We start from the raw sequence: 18,076 nt of genomic DNA, 5'->3' as shown, positions 1-18,076 counted from the left end.
AAAAATACAAAAAATTAGCTGGATGTGGTGGTGGGTGCCTGTAATCCCAGCTACTCGGGAAGCTGAGGCAGGAGAATCGCTTGAACCTAGGAGGCGGAGGTTGCAGTGAGTCAGGATCACCCCATTGCACTCCAACCTGGATGACAAAGCGAGACTCCATCTCCGAAAGAAACATAGGGATGGGGGCCGGGCATGGTGACTCACACCTGTAATCCCAGTGGCAATTCACTTGAGGTTAGGAGTTCAAGACCAGCCTGGTCAACATGGTGAAACACTGTCTCTACTAAAAATATAAAAATAACCTGGGCATGGTGGCGCTCACCTGTAACACTAGGGAGACTGAGACAGGAACATCTCTTGAACCTGGGAGGCAGAGGTTGCAGCGAGCCAAGATTGCGCCATTGCACTCCAGCCTGGGCAATAGAGAAAGACTCTGTCTCAAAAAAAAAAAAAAAAAAAAAAAAAGGAGATGGGTGTCTCACTCTGTTGCCTAGGCTGGTCTTGAACTCCTGGCTTTGATGGATCCTCCCACCTTGGCCTCCCCAAGTGCTAGGATTGCAGGTGTGAGCCACCATGCTCTGCCCAGACAGGATTTTGAGGGGTCAGCCCTGTGCCAGCCTCACTGTATGTGACCTTGGGCAGCTCTTGCCTTCTCTGGGCTCTCTGAGGGTTCAAAGCAGTTCTTGGATGCTATGGACTCTGCCATCAGAGCCTTTGTGTCCTGCTCGCTGGCCTCCCCCCGCACACACCTGCTCCTGTCTGTGAGGCTGGGCCAGGGATGGGGGCAGGGCGGAGGCACATTCTGCTGACTCATGGGGCTTCTTGGCCCCTGCCAGGCCAAAGGCCTTTCCCACCTGCAGCCTTAGCCAGCGTCTCTGGGGTCTAGCGGCCCCAGTGAGGCTATTCCTCGGGGTGCCTTGTAGCTTCCCCATCCAGGCCTCAGACCCTCCTCCCAGCAGCCCTAGGGGAGGGCCACTCTCTTCCTGTTTTAAGATGGGGAATCTGGCTGGGTACAGCAGCCCACACTTATAATCCCAGCACCTTGGGAGGCTGAGGTGGGAGGATTGCTTGAGGTCAGGAGTTTGAGACCAGCCTGAGGAACATAGCAAGACTCCATCTTTTTTTTTTTTTTTTTTTTTTTGAGATGGGGTCTTGCTCTGTCGCCCAGGCTGGAGTGCAGTGGCGCAATCTGTGTTCAAGCAATTCTCCTGCCTCAGCCTCCTGAGTAGCTGGGATTACAGGCATGTGCCACCACACCTGGCCCACAGAGTGAGACCTGGTCTCTAAAAACAACAGCAAAATGACACAATAGTGAGGGCACAGGCCCCAGGTCACTGACTTAGATTCTAATCCCAGCTCTTCCCACTGCTGCTGTTCACTTGCTGAGCCTCAGTTTCCCCATCTGTCATTGGGGATACCAGCCCCTGCTTCACGGGTGCCTAGAGGATTCCCAGGAGATTATAGAGGTGCCTCAAGGTGCCTGGTGGGGCTGAGGGTGGAGGGTGTGGGGGTTCAGGGCCGGGTCCCTGGCTGAGCTGACCCCACAGGTTTCAGCGGGTGGACCCACCTGACGGAGGTCGACCCCGATGAGGAGGTGCAGGGCGAGATCCACCTGCGGCTGGAAGTGCAGCCAGGGACCCGGGCCTGCCGACTACGCTGCTCTGTGCTGGAGGCCAGGTGAGACTCAGGGGCCTGGGGGCGGACAGTGGGTCCCCTGCAACTAGAGAAACCCAATGAGGAAGCTGAGCCTCCCCTCACCCCACCCTACCTCCTGGTCCCAGAGCTGGCCACCTCCAATCAAAGCCTGCTCTCAAGAGAGAGGCTCGCCAGGCCCAGTGGCTCACACCTATAATCCCAGCACTTTGGGAGGCTGAGGTGGATCACCTGAGGCCAGGAGTTCAAGACCAGCCCGACCAACATGATGATACCCTTTCTCTACTAAAAATACAAAAATTGGCCAGGCGCGGTGGCTCACGTCTGTAATCCCAACACTTTGAGAGTCCAAGGCAGGTGGATCACGAGGTCAGGAGATCGAGACCATCCTGGCTAACACAGTGAAATCCGTCTCTACTAAAAATACAAAAAAAAAAAATTAGCGGGGCATGGTGGCGGGCACCTGTAGTCCCAGCTACTCGGGAGGCTGAGGCAGGAGAATGGCATGAACCCGGGAGGCGGAGCTTGCAGTGAACCAAGATCGTGCCACTGCACTCCAGCCTGGGCGATAGAGCGGGACTCTGTCTCAAAAAAAAAATTAACCGGGCGTGGTGGCGGGTGCCTGTAATCCCAGCTACTCAGGATGCTGAGGCAGGAGTCTTGAACCCAGGAGGTGGAGGTTGCAGTGAGCTGAGATGGCGCCACTGCACTCCAACCTGGGCGACAAGTGAGACTCCATCTCAAAAAAAGAAAAAGAGAATTCCGGGAGCTTTTCTGGACTTGAAGATGTTTCTTGGGTGATTTGTATTCAAGGTAATATGTCTTTTAAGGGAGAGTCTAATGTTCTCATGGAGGAACTGGAGCCATCAGAGAGGGGTGGAGTAGGGGGTACGGGTGAGGGGACCCAGAACTCTGATCACACAGCCTCAGTGCCCCAGTGCTAAGGCCGGCTTCCCTGTGTTTAACCCCAGTGTGAACTTGGCTTGGTGGGAGTGTGTGTGTGGGTCAATGGGTCCCTTGTGGGGTTGGGGGGTGAAAAGATTTGCTGAAAATCTCCCAATGGGTAAAAATTGAGGGTTCCCCCAAGGAGAGACAGTGGTTTGGACGGTTCCATGGGCCTGAGTCACCTGTGACAGGGCCACCCCCCCAACCCACAGGGTATTTTTAGCTGCAGGCTGCACTCACGTCTGGGCCTGGGCCTGAGTCACACTCTGTCCGTGCGAAGTGCCTTCCCTTCCGGCTCCAAACCCACCTCCCGGAGTCACTCCCTGCCTGTGGGGCAGGAGGGTGGCCCCCAGCCAAGCAGCCCCTATGGAGCCAGTGTTCCCCCCACCCTTGAGGGGTCCGCCTGTCTAAGAGGAAGACTTCCCTTGGGCAGAGGAGGGGTGTGGGTCGGATGATACCCATGTTGCTCACTCTGGCTTCCCAGGAGTTATTTTCTGTCCTGGGAAAATAGAAATGGATGGAAAATGGCTGGCCTTGGGAGTCTCAGCCACGCCCCCACACTCGCTCACTCTCTGGCCTCCACCATTAATTCCCCCCCACCGCCCCGCCCCACCCGAACTCACCCGCTTCCTCCATCCTTATCCTTGCCTGGCACCAGGCTGTCTGGAGGACAGGCATGCACACGTGTGCACCCGCTCATGCACGTAGCCGGGCTCTGGGACCTCGGGACCACTTCTCCCAGGCACCCCTCGTCACCCACGGAGATGGGAGGCCTGGCCCTCCCCTCTCTCCAGGAATCTCCTCTCTCCCATCCTCCGGGGCCACAGTGGTTGGCCTTCTCCTAGTGAGTCCTAGCAGAGGAAAGGAATGTCCAGGCCTCTCTCAGAGTGAGGGGACTTGTCCCACGTTGTGCTCAGCAATGAGACTCCTGCTGGAATCCCAAGTCAGCCTAAGAAGGTCCATTTGCTGCAGAGGAAGAAAGAATATTTCCTCCTTATTTTTTCTGGGAAGATTCTCAATATTTCAATGAAACCTTGGGGGTTTTTTTTGGTTTTGTTTTTTGTTTTTGAGACAGTCTCCCTCTGTCATCCAGGCTGGAGTGCGGTGGCCCCATTTCAGCTCACTGCAACCTCTGCCTTCTGGGTTCAAGCAATTCTCCTGCCTCAGCCTCCCTAGTAGCTGGAATTACAGGCGTGCACCACCACACCTGGCTAATTTTTTGTGTTTTTAGTAGAGATGGGATTTCACCATGTTGGCTAGACTATTCTCAAACTCCTGATCTCAGGTGATCTGCCTACCTTGGCCTCCCAAAATGCTGGGATTACAGGCATGAGCCACCGTGTCTGGGCTGTTTTTTTTTTTTTTTTTTTTTTTTTTTTTTGTGACAGTCTGGCTCTGTGGCCCAGGCTGGAGTACAGTGGCATTTTCTTGGCTCACTGAAACCTTCGCCGTCCTGGGTTCAAGTGATTCTCCTGCCTCAGCCTCCTGAGTAGCTGGGACTACAGGTGCATGCCACCACACCCAGCCCATTCTTTTGTATTTTTAGTAGAGATGGGGTTTCACCATATTGGCCAGGCTGGTCCCGAACTCCTGACCTCACGTGATCCGCCTGCCTCAGCTTCCCAAAGTGCTGGGATTACAGGAACAAGCCACTGCACCCAACCTCAACCTTGGGGTTTTATTAGACAGTTTTGAGGGGGAAAGAAAGGCAGGCATGAGAGGCTTAAAATATCGAAGACGAGTGGGCTTTGGTGTTCTTCCACAAAGAATTCTAAGTAGGGAATACTGGCAGGGTGCAGTGGCTTATGCTGGTAATCCCAGTGCTTTGGGAAGCAGAGGCGGGAGGATCTCTTGAGGCCAGGAGTTCGAGACCAGCCTGGGCAACAGCAAGACCCTGTCTCTACAAAAAAATTAAAAAATTAGCCAGGTGTGGTGGGGCACACCTATAGTCCCAGCTACTTGGGAGGCTGACGTGGGAGGATTGCTTGAGCTCAGGAGGTGGAGGCTGCAGTGAGCTATGATTGCATCACTGTACTCCAGCCTGATCAACAGAGCAAGACCCTGTTGAAAGAAAGAAAGAGGAAGGAAGGAAGGAAGGAAGGAAGGAAGGAAGGAAGGAAGGAAGGAAGGAAGGAAGGAAGGAGGGAAGGAGGGAGGGAGGGAGGGAGGGAGGGAGGGAGGGAGGGAGGGAAAGGAAGAGAAGAGAAGAGAGGAGAGGAGAGAAGGGAGAAGAGAAGAGAAGAGAAGAGAAAAGAAGAGAAGAGGACGGGGTGTGGTGGCTCACACCTGTAATCCCAGCACTTTGGGAGGCGGGTGGATCACCTGAGGTCAGGAATTTGAGAGCAGCCTGGCCAACCTGACGAAACCCTGTCTCTACTAAAAATACAAAAAATAGCTAGGCATGGTGGTAGGCACCTGTAATCCCAGCTACTCAGGAGGCAGAGGTAGGAGAATCACTTGAACCTGGGAGGCGGAGGTTGCAGTGAGCAGAGATTGCGCCACTGCACTCCAGCCTGGGCGACAGAGCAAGACTCTGTCTCAAAAAAAAAAAAAAAAAAAGGCTGGGGGTACCGTGACTAGACTAGGGCTGTGTAAAGACCCATCCATGGAGAAAAGGAAGGGCTGCCCATCAGGGCTGCACCTCACTCCTCCACCAAGTAGGACGACATTACTGGGGCAGACCTTCCGGAAGCACACTCTCTCCCTAAACCTGAGCCCAGTAGCAATTCACTTTTCCATTTTCCTGATGAGGAAACTGAGGCTCAGGGCAGCCCTGGGAACTGAGGGCTGGGAACATGGCCCAGCAGTTCCCTGGCAGCACTCACACCACCCCCCGCCACCGCCAGAGCAAGGTGCACCCACTGGCCTGCAGCCGCCTGGTGGGAAGGATCCATGGCCTCCGCCTTGGGGGATTCTTGGCCACATGGGCGGCCCTGGGGAGAGATTCTTGGCTATGGGAGCAGGGCCCAGAAAGGCCAGAGGCGCACTGTCCACAATCAGCTTGCCAGGGACGGAATGTGCTCAGGCCTTTTGGCCACTGTGGTTACATAATGGTGGTGACAAGTGGGGGAAGGGGGGCTCAGGGACAAGTAGATGATCCAATCTTCCTCCACCCCCACCAGGGATCTGGCCCCAAAGGACCGCAATGGCGCATCTGATCCCTTCGTCCGAGTGCGCTACAAGGGCCGGACACAGGAGACCTCGGTGAGGAGGCCAGAGGGCAGGGAAGGGGCAGGAGGCTCAGGGGACCTGCCAGCCGTGCCCCCGTTGCTCACCTCACCATCTGCTCACCGTCGCCTGGGGGGACAGATTGGGGGCCACAGTCTTACAGAGGAGGCCCAGAGAAGGGGGCAACCTCTCTAGGGGACATAATAGGTCCCAGCCCCTCTGGGGCCAACTCCGCTCACTCCTGGCCATGCTTGGGGGTAAGGAGGGGATTGAGACAGCCCGAGTGGGGTTTATCTGAGAACACCCATGCTGCCTTCCCCACCCCCAGGAAACGTCCAGGGTTGGGGGGACCCAGTCCTGAGCAGGAAGGCACCAAGGTCTGGTTTCTCTGTGTGGTCGCTACTGTTTTTGTTTTGTGTTTTGTGGGGTTTTTTTGAGGCCAAGTCCTGCCCTGTCACCCAGGCTGGATGGACAGTGGCTAGATCTCAGCTCACTGCAGGCTCCGCCTTCCCAGTTCAAGGGATTCTCCTGCCTTAGCCACTGGAGTAGCTGGGATTACAGGCACACGCCACCACATCAGGCTAATTTCTTGTATTTTTAGTAGAGGTGGGGTTTCACCATGTTGGCGAGGCTAGTCTCGAACTCCTGGCCTCAAGTGATCCTCCCACCTTGGCTTCCCAAAGTGCTGGGATTACAGGCATGAGCCACCATGCCCAGCCCTGTGTGTGTGTATTTTTAAAAATATTTTATTTCCATAGGTTATTGGGGAACAGGTGGTGTTTGGTTACATACGTTCTTTAGGGGTGATTTGTGAGATTTTGGTGCACCCATCACCGAGCAGTATACACTGCACCCAATTTGTAGTCTTTTATCCCTCACCTCCTTCCCACCCTTCCCCCCATCGAGTCACCAAAGTCCATTGTGTCATTCTTATTATGCCTTTGCGTCCTCATAGCTTAGCTCCCACATAGGAGTGAGAACATACGATGTTTGGTTTCTCTTTCCTGAGTTACTACACTTAGAATAATAGCCTCCAATCCAATCCAGGTTGCTGTGAATGCCATTAATTCATTCCTTTTTTATGGCTGAGTAGTATTCCATCTTATATATACATACCACAGTTTCTTTATCCACTTGTTGATTGATGGACATTTGGGCTGGTTTCACATTTTCACAATTGCGAATTGTGCTGCTATAAACATGCATGTGCAAGTATCTTGGCCAGGTGCAGTGGCTCACGCCTGTAATCCCAGCACTTTGGGAGGCCAAAGCTGGCAGATTGCTTGAGGCCAGGAGTTCGAGACCAGCCTGGCCAACATGGTAAAACCCCGTCTCTACTAAAAATACAAAAATTAGCCGGGCGTGGTGGTGGGCCCCTGAAATCCCAGCTACTCGGGAGGCTGAGGCAGGAGAATCGCTTGAACCTGGAAGGCAGAGATTGCAGTGAGCTGAGATCGCACCACTGCACTCCAGCCTGGGGGACAGAGTGAGACTCTGTCTCAAAAACAAAACAAAACAAACAAACAAAAAACATGTGTGTGCAAGTATCTTTTTTGTGTAATGACTTCTCCTGTGGGTAGCTACCCAGTAGTGGGATTGCTGAATCAAATGGTAGTTCTACTTTTAGTTAGTTAAGGAATCCCACTGTTTTTCATAGCGGTTGTACTAGTTCACATTCCCACCAGCAGAGTAGTACTGTTTTGCTGTGTGGCCTTGGATACGTCTCTTCCCCACCCTGGGCCTCAATTCTCCCCATCTGATAAATGGGTGGGAGCTTGGACAGGACGTCTTAACCTCTGCTGTGGCAGAGCCTCCAAGGCGAGGAGGCTGTGGGGAACCCAGGGGAGGTGTCTGGGGCAGCTCTGCCTTTTGCCCATCCTGGGGAGTCCAGCGGCATCAGCCTAACCCCCACCCACCCTCTTCTGGCCAGATCGTGAAGAAGTCATGCTACCCACGCTGGAATGAGACGTTTGAGTTTGAGCTGGAGGAGGGGGCCACGGAGGTGCTGTGCGTGGAGACCTGGGACTGGGACCTTGTCAGCCGAAACGACTTCCTGGGCAAAGTGAGCACCACCCCCAACCACTTCCTCCAGGCTGCACCTGCTGTCCTCTAGCACCTGGCTCCACTGCAGCCATCCCACCCTCAGGGACCTCCCTCCAGCTTCCCCAGAGAGGGACACTCAGGAAGCCTGGGACTACCCCCCACTGTCTGCCAGAACCAGCAACTTCCCCCCACCGCCACTGGCACTCAGGGACCCTTGGAAGGGGCCCCTCCCCACTAAGAATAGTAGTTGGCAAGGAGGAGACCTAAGCCTCTCAGCTCCAGGAAGACTGCCGCTATGTCCCCAGGTGGTGATTGACATCCAGAGACTGCAGGTGGCCCAGCCGGAGGAGGGCTGGTTCCGGCTGCAGCCTTACCAGACAAAGAGCCGGCAGCATGATGAGTAAGTGCATGGGGCTGGGCAGCCGGCCTCAAGGGGTGGGGTGGGGGCTGAGATTTGGGAATTGGCTACAGGCAGGCAGGGCAGGGGTCTGCTCGGGGTGAGAGGTCAGGAGACACAGCTCCAGGGCCCCCTCAGCCCCTGCCCACCAGGCCAGCATCCTTCTCATCCAGGCTGGGCTCCACCTCCCACCGCCCCCTTTTTTTTTTCCCTCCCACCGCCCCCTTTTTTTTTCCCATAATCCCCCACTCAGCTCAGCTCTTTTTTTTTTTTTTTGAGATGGAGTCTTGCTCTATTGCCCAGGCTGGAGTGCAGTGACATAATCTTGGCTCACTGCAACCTCCACCTCCCGGGTTCCAGTGATTCTCCTGCCTCAGCCTCCCGATTAACTGGGATTATAGCTGTGCACCACCACACCCAGCTAATTTTTGTATTTTTAGTAGAAACAGGGTTTCACCATGTTGGCCAAGCTGGTCTTGAACTCCTGACCTCAGGTGATCCACCCACCTCAGCCTCCCAACATGCTAGGATTACAGGCATGAGCCACCGCACCTGGCCAGCTCTGTCTTCTTAGCTCACAGGTTGTACAGGTCTCCTGCTTTCTGCTTTCTGGAAGTCTCTAAAACAAGTACTCAGACACTTCCACTTTGAAAATTTCCCTACAGACCTCAGACCAGGGTTCAAGTCTCCAGAGTCAGTGTCCCTGAGCCATAGCTCCAACTCCCTCTGAAAGATTCTCAAGGAATAGGGTTGCCAGATAAAAGACGGGACACCCTTGGCCAGGAGTGGTGGCTCATGCCTGTAATCCCAGCTCTTTGGGAGGCCGAGATGGGAGGATCACTTGAGGCCAGGAGTTTGAGACCAGCCTGGCCAACATGGTGAAACTCTGTCTCTACAAATAAATAAAAAATTAGGCCAGGCGCAGTGGCTCACGCCTGTAATCCCAGCACTTTGGGAGGCCAAGGTGGGTGGATCGCCTGAGGTCAGGAGTTTGAGACCAGCCTGGCCAACATGGTGAAACCCCGTCTCTACTAAAAATACAAAAATTAGCCAGGCGTGGTGGCGGGCGCCTGTAATCCTAGCTACTTGGGAGGCTGAGGCAGGGAGAATCGCTTGAACCCTGGAGGCGGAGGTTACAGTAAGCCGAGATCGTGCCATTGCACTCTAACCTGGGCAACAGAGCTAGACTCTCTAAAAAACACACACACACACACACAGAACACCCAGTTAAAACTTAATTTTGGATAAACAGTGAATACTTTTTTTTTTTAAAGACAGATTCACACTCTGTCACCCAGGCTGGAGTGCAGTGGCATGATCTTGGCTCACTGCAACCTCCACCTCCCAGGTTCAAGCAATTCTCGTGCCTCAGCCTCCAGAGTAGCTGGGATTACAGGTATGCGCCTGTACCACCAGTGCAGTAGTGATCATAGCTCACCGTAGCCTCCACCTCCTGGGTGTAAGCAATCCTCCCACCTCAACGTCCCAGATAGCTAGGACCACCTCACCTGGCTAATTTTTTGTAGTTTTAATAGTGATGGGGTTCACCACGATGGCCAGGCTTGATGTTGAACTCCTGACCTGTGCCCAGCTGTGAATACTTTTTTAGTATAAGAATAACTGGAAAAAAAAAAAAAAAAAGAATAACTGCTGGGCGTGGTGGCTCACACCTGTAATCCCAACACTTTGGGAGGTTGAGGTGGGTAGATCACCTGAGGTCAGGAGTTCGAGACCAGCCTGGCCAACATGGTGAAACACCGTCTCTACTAAAAATACAAAAAATTAGCCTTGCGTGGTGGAGGGCACCTGTAATCCAAGCTACTTGGGAGGCTGAGGCAGGAGAATTGCTTGAACCCAGGAGACGGAGCTTGCAGTGAGCTGAGATTCCACCACTGCACTCCAGCCTGGGTGACAAGAGGGAAACTCCGTTTCAAGAAAATGGCCGGGCGTGGTGGCTCATGCCTGTAATCCCAGCACTTTGGGTGGCCGAGGCAGGTGGATCACGAGGTCAGGAGTTCGAGACTAGCCTGGCCAACATGGTGAAATCCCGTCTCTACTAAAAATACAAAAATTACCTGGATGTGGTGGCGGGCACCTCTAATCCCAGCTACTCGGAAGGCTAAGGATGGAGAATTGCTTGAACCTGGGTGGTGGAGGTTGCAGTGAGCCGAGATCGTGCCACTGCAGTCCAGCCTGGGTGACAGAGCAAGACTCCATCTCAGAAAAAATAAAAAATAAAAAATAAATAACCATGCACTGTTTGAGACATACCTATACTAAAAATATTCAAATGTAGGCCAGGCATGATGGCTCCTGCCTGTAATAGCACTTTGGGAGGCCAAGGCAGGAGGATCGCTTGAGCCCAGGAGTTCAAGACCAGCCTGGGCAACATAGCAAGACCCCATCTCTAAAAAATAGTTAATAAGTAAATAAAATATTCACATTTAACTGGGTGTCTTGGATCATTCTGCTCAATCTGGCAGCCTGTCTAGGGAGCCCTCTGGCTTGTGTGCTGTGGCCCCACAGCCCTTGATGGTTCCGCTTTGTGTCTCTGTAGAAGGCCCCAGACACCCTTCCCCCATTCCCATCCTTAACAGGGTAGGGGCAGGTGGACAGCCGTGTGTCCAGCACAAGGCATTTCCATAGAACCAGCCAAGGCCCATCTTCCCATCTTCTTTTTTTTGAGACAGAGTCAGGCTGGAGTGCAGTGGCGTGATCCTGGCTCACTGCAACCTCTGCTTCCTGGGATGAAGCGATTCTCCTGCCTCAGTCTCCTGGGTAGCTGGGATTACAGGCACCTGCCACTATGCCTGGCTAATTTTTGTATTTTTTTTTTTTAGTAGAGATGGGGTTTTGCCATGTCCGCCAGGCTGGTCTCGAACTCCTGACCTCAAGCGATCTGCCTGCCTTGGCCTCCCAAAGTGCTGGGGTTATAGGCATGAGCCACTGCGCCAGGCCCAGGGGCCCATCTTAACACTGCTTCTGTGCATGAGGCTCGTGCTGAGCAGAGGCAGTGGGAGCCTTAGAGGATGTCATGCCTTGGTCCATACCCTCCTCTGTTCTGACCTTCCCTGTCAGAACAGGGAAGCTTGGAAGCTCGATCTAATGTGGCAAGTTGCAGGCTCGGGTCTCAGTTTCCCCATTAGGTTGTTATGAGGGTTGGGGATTTGCTTCTGCTGTAAACTGTACACATGATGGTGCTATTATCTGGGAGTTTATAGATTCAAGGCTGGGAGCTCCACATACCCAAGCTTGGAGGTGGCAGGGAGCCAGACCTTGAAGACAGATAGAGGTGCCTTGAGTGCAGAGGCAGGAACGGCTTTCCAAAAAGAGAAAATAAATAGGCTGGGTGGAACCTGGGAGGCAGAGCTGTGCAGGGTACCCGGATGGAGGGCATGAGCAGAGAGATGGGAGGCTAGGCCCAAGGGAAAAAACTGGAGGCCATGGGAGGGCTGTGGCCCAGGGCGGCCTGGGTCCCTGGTGGAGAGGTCACAGGCTGCCCATTCCAGGGGCAACCTGGGCTCCTTGCAGCTGGAGGTGCGGCTGCGGGACGAGATGGTGCTGCCTTCCAGCTGCTACCAGCCGCTGGTGCAGCTGCTGTGCCACGAGGTGAAGCTGGGCATGCAGGTGAGGGGGCTCCGGGCAGGGTGGAAGGGTCCAGCGGTGGTAGGCCTGTGCTCCTGTCCTCCTAAACCCATTCTGCAGAGCAGAAAACTGAGGTCTGGGGATGTGAGGAGCTAGCCAGTACCCAGGGCCCCATCCCCAGCCACCCCTTGGGAAAATGTCCTCTTTCCCTGGGGGGCTCTGAGGTCCTCAGAGGAAAGGGTTTGGGATCCCCCGTGCCTCTCCCTGCAGGGCCCAGGGCAGCTGATCTCACTCATCGAGGAGACAACCAGCACCGAGTGTCGCCAGGACGTGGCCACGAACCTGCTCAAGCTCTTCCTGGGGCAGGGGCTGGCCAAGGACTTCCTGGACCTGCTCTTCCAGCTGGAGCTGAGTCGCACCAGTGAGGCCTGGGAGGGAGCTGGGCCCAGAACACTGGGAGGTGGTTGGGCCGGGGTGGGCTCCTCCTGTAGGAGGCAGATGGGGTCAGACAGGAGGGCAGCACGGGACAGAGCCAAGGGCAGAGGTGGGACAGTGGGCTGGGAGGTGGTGAGGAGGCCCTTTATTGAGGGGCCAGCTTAGATCCCCCAGCCACCAAGGTCCTCTGTCCTCCTCCTCCCCCAAAAGCTTTGTCCTAGCCCCCTACCCATTGAGGCCTCTGTTTGTAGGTGAAACCAACACCCTGTTCCGGAGCAACTCTCTGGCCTCCAAGTCCATGGAGTCTTTTCTGAAGGTGAGTTGCATGCTATATTGTCCTCATCTTACAAATGACAACACCAAGCTTCAGAGAGAGCGACAGAGGGGGCTGGGACTTCGGCTCCAGTGTTCTATCTCCGCATTCAGAGCCCTTTAAGGTTAAGAATGCGGCTGGGCGCGGTGGCTCACGCCTGTAATCCCAGCTCTTTGGGAGGCTGAGGCGGGCAGATCACTTGAGGTCAGGAGGTCAAGACCAGCCTGGCCAACATGGCGAAACCCCGTCTCTACTAAAAATACAAAAATTAGCCTGGCATGGTGACGGGCACCTGTAATCCCAGCTACTGGGGAGGCTGAGGCAGGAGAATCGCTTGAACCAGGAGGTAGAGGTTGTAGTGAGCTCACACCACTGTACTCCAGCCTGGGCCACAGAGCAAGACTCTGTTCCCCGCCCCCGCCACCAAAAAAAGAGTGTGTGTGTGTGTGTGTGTGTGTGTGTGTGTGTGTGTGCGCGCGCGCGCACTTAAAATTTAAGTTAGAGACAGTCTCACTATGTTGCCCAGGCTGGTCTCAAACTCCTGGCCTCAAGTGATCCTCCTGCCTTGGCCTCCCAAAATGCTGGGATTACAAGGGCTAAGAATTCTAGCCATTCATTCATTCACTCCCTCATTCATTCACGGATAAGCAGTTTGCCCTGTATGTGTACCTGGCCCCCTCCTGGGCGGATATGGCAGGAAGATGGTGCAGGAGCGGCTGCCGGGAGAGGGTGGGCAGCTGGAGTGGGATTGGGGGAGACAGGATCAATGTGACTTGCGGTGGTCCCCAGGTGGCCGGGATGCAGTACCTGCACGGCGTCCTGGGCCCCATCGTCAACAAGGTGTTTGAGGAGAAGAAGTATGTGGAGCTGGATCCCAGCAAAGTGGAAGTTAAGGATGTAGGGTGAGGCCGGGGGTAACCCCGGGGGGGTGCAGGGTGCAGCGGCGTGGAATCAGGCCCCGTCTGCACGTGTGTTTGTGGCTTTGCCCACCCGTGTATTGTCCCCTGTGTCCGTGTCCTGGCTGCTGCAAGAGCCACTGTTCCTGTCGTGGCCCTGGCGCTGACTGCGACCCCCTCTACCGCCCTGCCCCGTTCCACGCAGGTGCTCGGGGCTGCACCGCCCTCAGACAGAGGCCGAGGTATTAGAGCAGAGCGCGCAGACGCTGCGCGCCCACCTGGGGGCGCTGCTGAGCGCGCTCAGCCGCTCAGTTCGCGCGTGCCCCGCCGTGGTGCGCGCCACCTTCCGCCAGCTCTTTCGGCGCGTGCGCGAGCGCTTCCCCGGCGCCCAGCACGAGGTGCGCCTTCCACCTGCCGGGCTAGACTGGGACTGGTTAAACTGGGCCGAGTTGGACTGGGCTGGGGCTGCGGGCGAAGAGCGGTGAGGAACCAGGGAGCGCTGGGGAGGATGAGGGAGGCGGTGTCCTGGGGAGGGTCAAGGACGGAGCCTAAGGGGAGGGGGCTGCCAGGAGCCCAGGCCTGGGGGACCCCAGCCCGCGCTCTCCCGCATCCCTGCAGAATGTACCGTTCATCGCCGTCACCAGCTTCCTGTGCCTGCGCTTCTTCTCTCCCGCCATCATGTCTCCCAAGCTCTTCCACCTGCGGGAGCGCCACGCGGACGCCCGCACCAGCCGCACCCTGCTCCTGCTGGCCAAGGTGCGGGCCTTGCGGCCACGGGCGGGATGCACAGCTGGGTGTCCCACCGGGGCCCTGGCCTGGACTGCAGTGTGTTCCTACCGGCTCCGGCGAGGCCACTGGCACGCCCACGTGGGCACTGCACTTCACAGTTTGCAAAGCCTTCCTGTGGCCACCTTGTTCCAGCACCATCTCATGGATAGGGGAACAGGCCTGCGAGGGGTCGGAGGTGGCCAAGGCCGCCCAGCCTGTCGGTGGTGAATCGTGGGACCTTCCAACCCGGGTCTACTTACTCTCAGGCTGCACCTATCTGCCCGGCACGGGGGTGGGGTACCCAGTGCAGCAGCGTCTGTTAAACCTGCAGAGGAAGGTGCAAGTGGTCTCAGTTATAAAAAAGCATCAAACTCCATGATCCACTCCTCCCTGATCCCTCGTGGGGCTGGAGGGGGCCCGTGGGCATGGCCTCTGTCGCCTCTGCCTCCATCTCTAAGGCTGAGTAGCAAAGACTTGGGGGGTGGGAGGGGGTGCAGTGGCTAGGCCCCTGACCCAGCAGAGCCTGGTCCTTCCTGCTGTCACCTCCAGGCAGTCCAGAACGTGGGCAACATGGACACGCCGGCTTCCAGAGCCAAGGAGGCTTGGATGGAGCCGCTGCAGCCCACCGTGCGCCAGGGCGTGGCGCAGCTGAAGGACTTCATCACCAAGCTCGTGGACATCGAGGAGAAGGATGGTGAGCGCAGCCCTGCGCAGACCCGCCCACAGCCTACTGCTGACGTTTGCTCCGCCCTTGAGCCCCACGGCCCCACCCACCGCTGTTTCTGCCTCTCGTGGCCCCACTCACCGCCTGCTGTTGACATTTGCCAGGCTCCCAGACCATAGACCCACCCACCACTGTTTGTGCTTCCTGTGACCCTGCTCACTGCCTGCTGTTGATGTTTGCCCCACCCCTAGACCCATGGCCTCACCCACCATCTGTGCCTGTTGACATTTGCTCCACCCTTGAGCTCCATATTGGTCAATAGCCACCTGCTATTGACGCGTGTCCCGCCTCCAAGCCCATGGCCCTGCCTACCTCAGTCCACCCGTCACCCCGCTCACCACCTGCTGTTGATGTTTGCTGCACCTTTGAGCCTCATGACCACGTCCACTGCCGGCTGTTCACACTTGCTCAGCCCTTGAGCCCCATGGCCCCGCCCACTGCTCCGCCCCCGGCCCCGCCCTCATTCACTGGGCTCTCGATTCCCCCTCCCTCCCTGGCCTGGCAGAGCTGGACCTGCAGCGGACGCTGAGTCTGCAGGCGCCACCTGTGAAGGAGGGGCCACTCTTCATCCACAGGACCAAGGGCAAGGGTCCCCTCATGTCCTCCTCCTTCAAGAAGCTCTACTTCTTCCTCACCACCGAGGCCCTCAGCTTCGCCAAGACGCCCAGCTCCAAGGTGGGTAAGGAGGGAGGCCGGCAAGTGGGGCTCCGAGAGGTTATGGCACCTTAGAGGCACCTGTCCCCTTCCTTGGAGCCCACCTGAGGTCCCCCGGGGTCAGAGAAGAAAGCCAGGTGTGTGGCATCTGTACTGCTTGTCAGAACCTAGGAGGGCCGGACATGGTGGCTGACGCCTGTAATCCCAGGACTTCGGGAGGCCGAGGCGGGTGGATCACTTGAGGTCAGTAGTTCAAGACCAGCCTGGCCAACATGGAGAAACCCTGTCTCTACTAAAAATACAAAAATTAGCCAGGCGTGGTGACGGCTGTAGTCCCAGCTACTCGGGAGGCTGAGGCACAGGAATCCCTTGAACCCAGGAGGCGGAGGTTGCAGTGAGCCAAGATTGTGCCGCTGCACTCCAGCCTGGGCAACAGAGCAAGACTCCGTCTCAAAAAAAAAAAAAAAAAAAATGGAGGAAGATGATTCGACCTTACCAGGTTGTTGAGGATTAGATGAGATGATCTCCCTAAGGGTCTTGACCCAGGGCCTGGCAGGTAGTACTATTTAGGCAAATGGTATTATTAAAGAAAGCACATCACCTGGGCTGTTAGGTGAGGAGGCAGGTAGGGCAACCAGGAGAGGCTTCCTGGAAGAGGCAGGAATATAGAAGCACGGAAGCTTGGTGTGGGAAGGGATCTCAAAGATCATCTTGTACAGCCCTCTCTGAGTCATGGGTCACCTCTCCTGCAAGCTCTCTTCTCCCAGGAAGGGCTGAGGACATACTTCCGCCATGGACCTGGTGACGTCTTGCTGTACACCTGCCCGCAGTCATGCAGGCTATGGGGATGGTCGGCCAGGAGTACCCAGCCTAGCCCTGGGCGGTTGAGAGTGGGCTTGGGGTAGGTGAAGGAGCTCATCACTCACCTTGTTCTCAAAGAACCAGCTCAGGGGTCCCGCCAGATGAGGGGCCTGCCCCTTCCAACCTGAGATTCCTCAGATGATGATAACTATTTTTTGAGACAGGGTCTTTCTCTGTCACCCAGGCTGTAGTGCAGTGGTGCGATCATAGCTGGCTGCAGCCTCCATCTCCTGGGCTCAAACAATCTTCCTGCCTCAGCCTCCCAAGTAGCTGGAACTACAGACATGTGCCACCAAGCCTGGCTAATTTTCTTTAACTTTTTTTTTTTTTTTTACAGAGACGGGGTCTTGCTATGCTGCCCAGGCTGGTCTCAAACTCCTGGCCTCAGGCAATCCTCCCGCCTCAGCCTCCCAAAGCACTCAGATGATTATTATGCATCTTCCTTGCCAGGGCTGAAAGATTTGGCTACATGGGCATTATTTAATTCTGGTCCCTTTTTTTTTTTTTTTTTTCCTGAGGTGGAGTTTCACTTTTGTTGCCCAGGCCAGAGTGCAATGGTGCAATCTTGGCTCACTGCAACCTCCGCCTCCTGGATTCAAGTGATTCTCCTGCCTCAACCTCCTGAGTAACTGGGATTACAGGCATGAGCCACCACAGCCAGCTAATTTTGTATTTTTAGTAGAGACGGGGTTTCTCCATGTTTATCAGGCTAGTCTCGAACTTCCAGCCTCAGGTGATCCACCTGCCTCGGCCTCCCAAAGTGCTGGGATTACAGGTGTGAGCAACGGCGCCCAGCCAGGATATGACTATTAGAGCCTGGGACTACAAAAGCAAGTTGGAAAATTAATAAATGCAAAGTCACACAGCGTTGGCTATGGCTGGATTGACTTTGTAGCCCGGGGAATACTGGCTGTCCAGACACTACCCCAAAGCTCACACCTCCCAGGCCTTCTGGGAGTGCTCCCCTGAGAGGCCAGGTCCTCCCCTCCCAGTTGCTGGGCACTTGGTCACCATCAGTCTGTGCTCTGCCCTGCCTGAGGTCACTCTGGGTCTCCCATGCCTACCCCTGGTGCTGCAGAAGGGGAGGCTGAGGCCCAGAGGTGGGGAATGGAATGGCCCTGGCTAGGTCCCTAAACCTCCTCCCTGCCTGCCCCAGAAAAGCGCCCTCATCAAGCTAGCCAACATCCGGGCAGCGGAAAAGGTGGAGGAAAAGAGCTTTGGCAGCTCGCACGTCATGCAAGTCATCTACACGGATGATGTCGGCAGGCCACAGACTGCCTACCTGCAGTGCAAGGTGCGGAGAGGGGAGCAGGTGCTGTGGGAGCGGCCTGAGCACTGTGGAAGTGGCTTGGGTGCTATGGGAGAGGCCTGGGTACTGTGGGAGTGGCATGAGCCCTGTGGGAGTGGCCTGGGTGCTGTGGGAGTGGCCTGAGCTCTATGGGAGTAGCCTGGGTGCTGTGAGAATGGCTTGAGCTCTAAGGGAGGGGCCTGAGTGCTGTGGGAGTGGCCTGGGTGCTATGGGAGTGGCCTGAGTGGACTGGGTGAGAAAAGAGTTGATTGAGCCTCCCGCCGCCCTACCAGCTACATCAAGCATCGCAGGGTTTGTCTGATCTGGGAGGTGTCGGGGACAGATG

General features: G+C 55.8%; 1 protein-coding gene across 8 annotated transcripts in view; it reads left to right on the top strand.

Annotated features, from left to right (window-relative positions):
- The window catches only part of RASA4B (RAS p21 protein activator 4B), a 33,841-nt gene that overhangs the window by 9,258 nt on the left and 6,507 nt on the right, over window positions 1-18,076 (top strand). For 5 of the 8 annotated variants that reach the window (XR_013415100.1, XM_028845629.2, XM_028845631.2 and 2 more), the window contains exons 5-17: window positions 1,548-1,677; window positions 5,721-5,802; window positions 7,697-7,828; window positions 8,115-8,209; window positions 11,716-11,833; window positions 12,062-12,212; window positions 12,478-12,542; window positions 13,329-13,441; window positions 13,641-13,833; window positions 14,054-14,191; window positions 14,753-14,897; window positions 15,433-15,602; window positions 17,599-17,736. Coding sequence is in view for 7 of the 8 variants with exons in the window: in XM_028845629.2 (XP_028701462.1) it covers window positions 1,548-1,677; window positions 5,721-5,802; window positions 7,697-7,828; window positions 8,115-8,209; window positions 11,716-11,833; window positions 12,062-12,212; window positions 12,478-12,542; window positions 13,329-13,441; window positions 13,641-13,833; window positions 14,054-14,191; window positions 14,753-14,897; window positions 15,433-15,602; window positions 17,599-17,736 (1,670 nt within the window). In the remaining variant the exon portion in view is untranslated. Of the gene's footprint in view, window positions 1-1,547; window positions 1,678-5,720; window positions 5,803-7,696; window positions 7,829-8,114; window positions 8,210-11,715; window positions 11,834-12,061; window positions 12,213-12,477; window positions 12,543-13,328; window positions 13,442-13,640; window positions 13,834-14,053; window positions 14,192-14,752; window positions 14,898-15,432; window positions 15,603-17,598; window positions 17,795-18,076 lie in introns of all 8 variants that reach the window. The other 3 variants (XM_077996489.1, XM_077996490.1, XM_077996487.1) reach the window with 3 other exon arrangements.

This window comes from Macaca mulatta, chromosome 3, assembly GCF_049350105.2.
Source record: "Macaca mulatta isolate MMU2019108-1 chromosome 3, T2T-MMU8v2.0, whole genome shotgun sequence".
Lineage (NCBI taxonomy): Eukaryota > Metazoa > Chordata > Mammalia > Primates > Cercopithecidae > Macaca > Macaca mulatta.
This window is presented reverse-complemented; position numbering and strand designations above follow the sequence as displayed.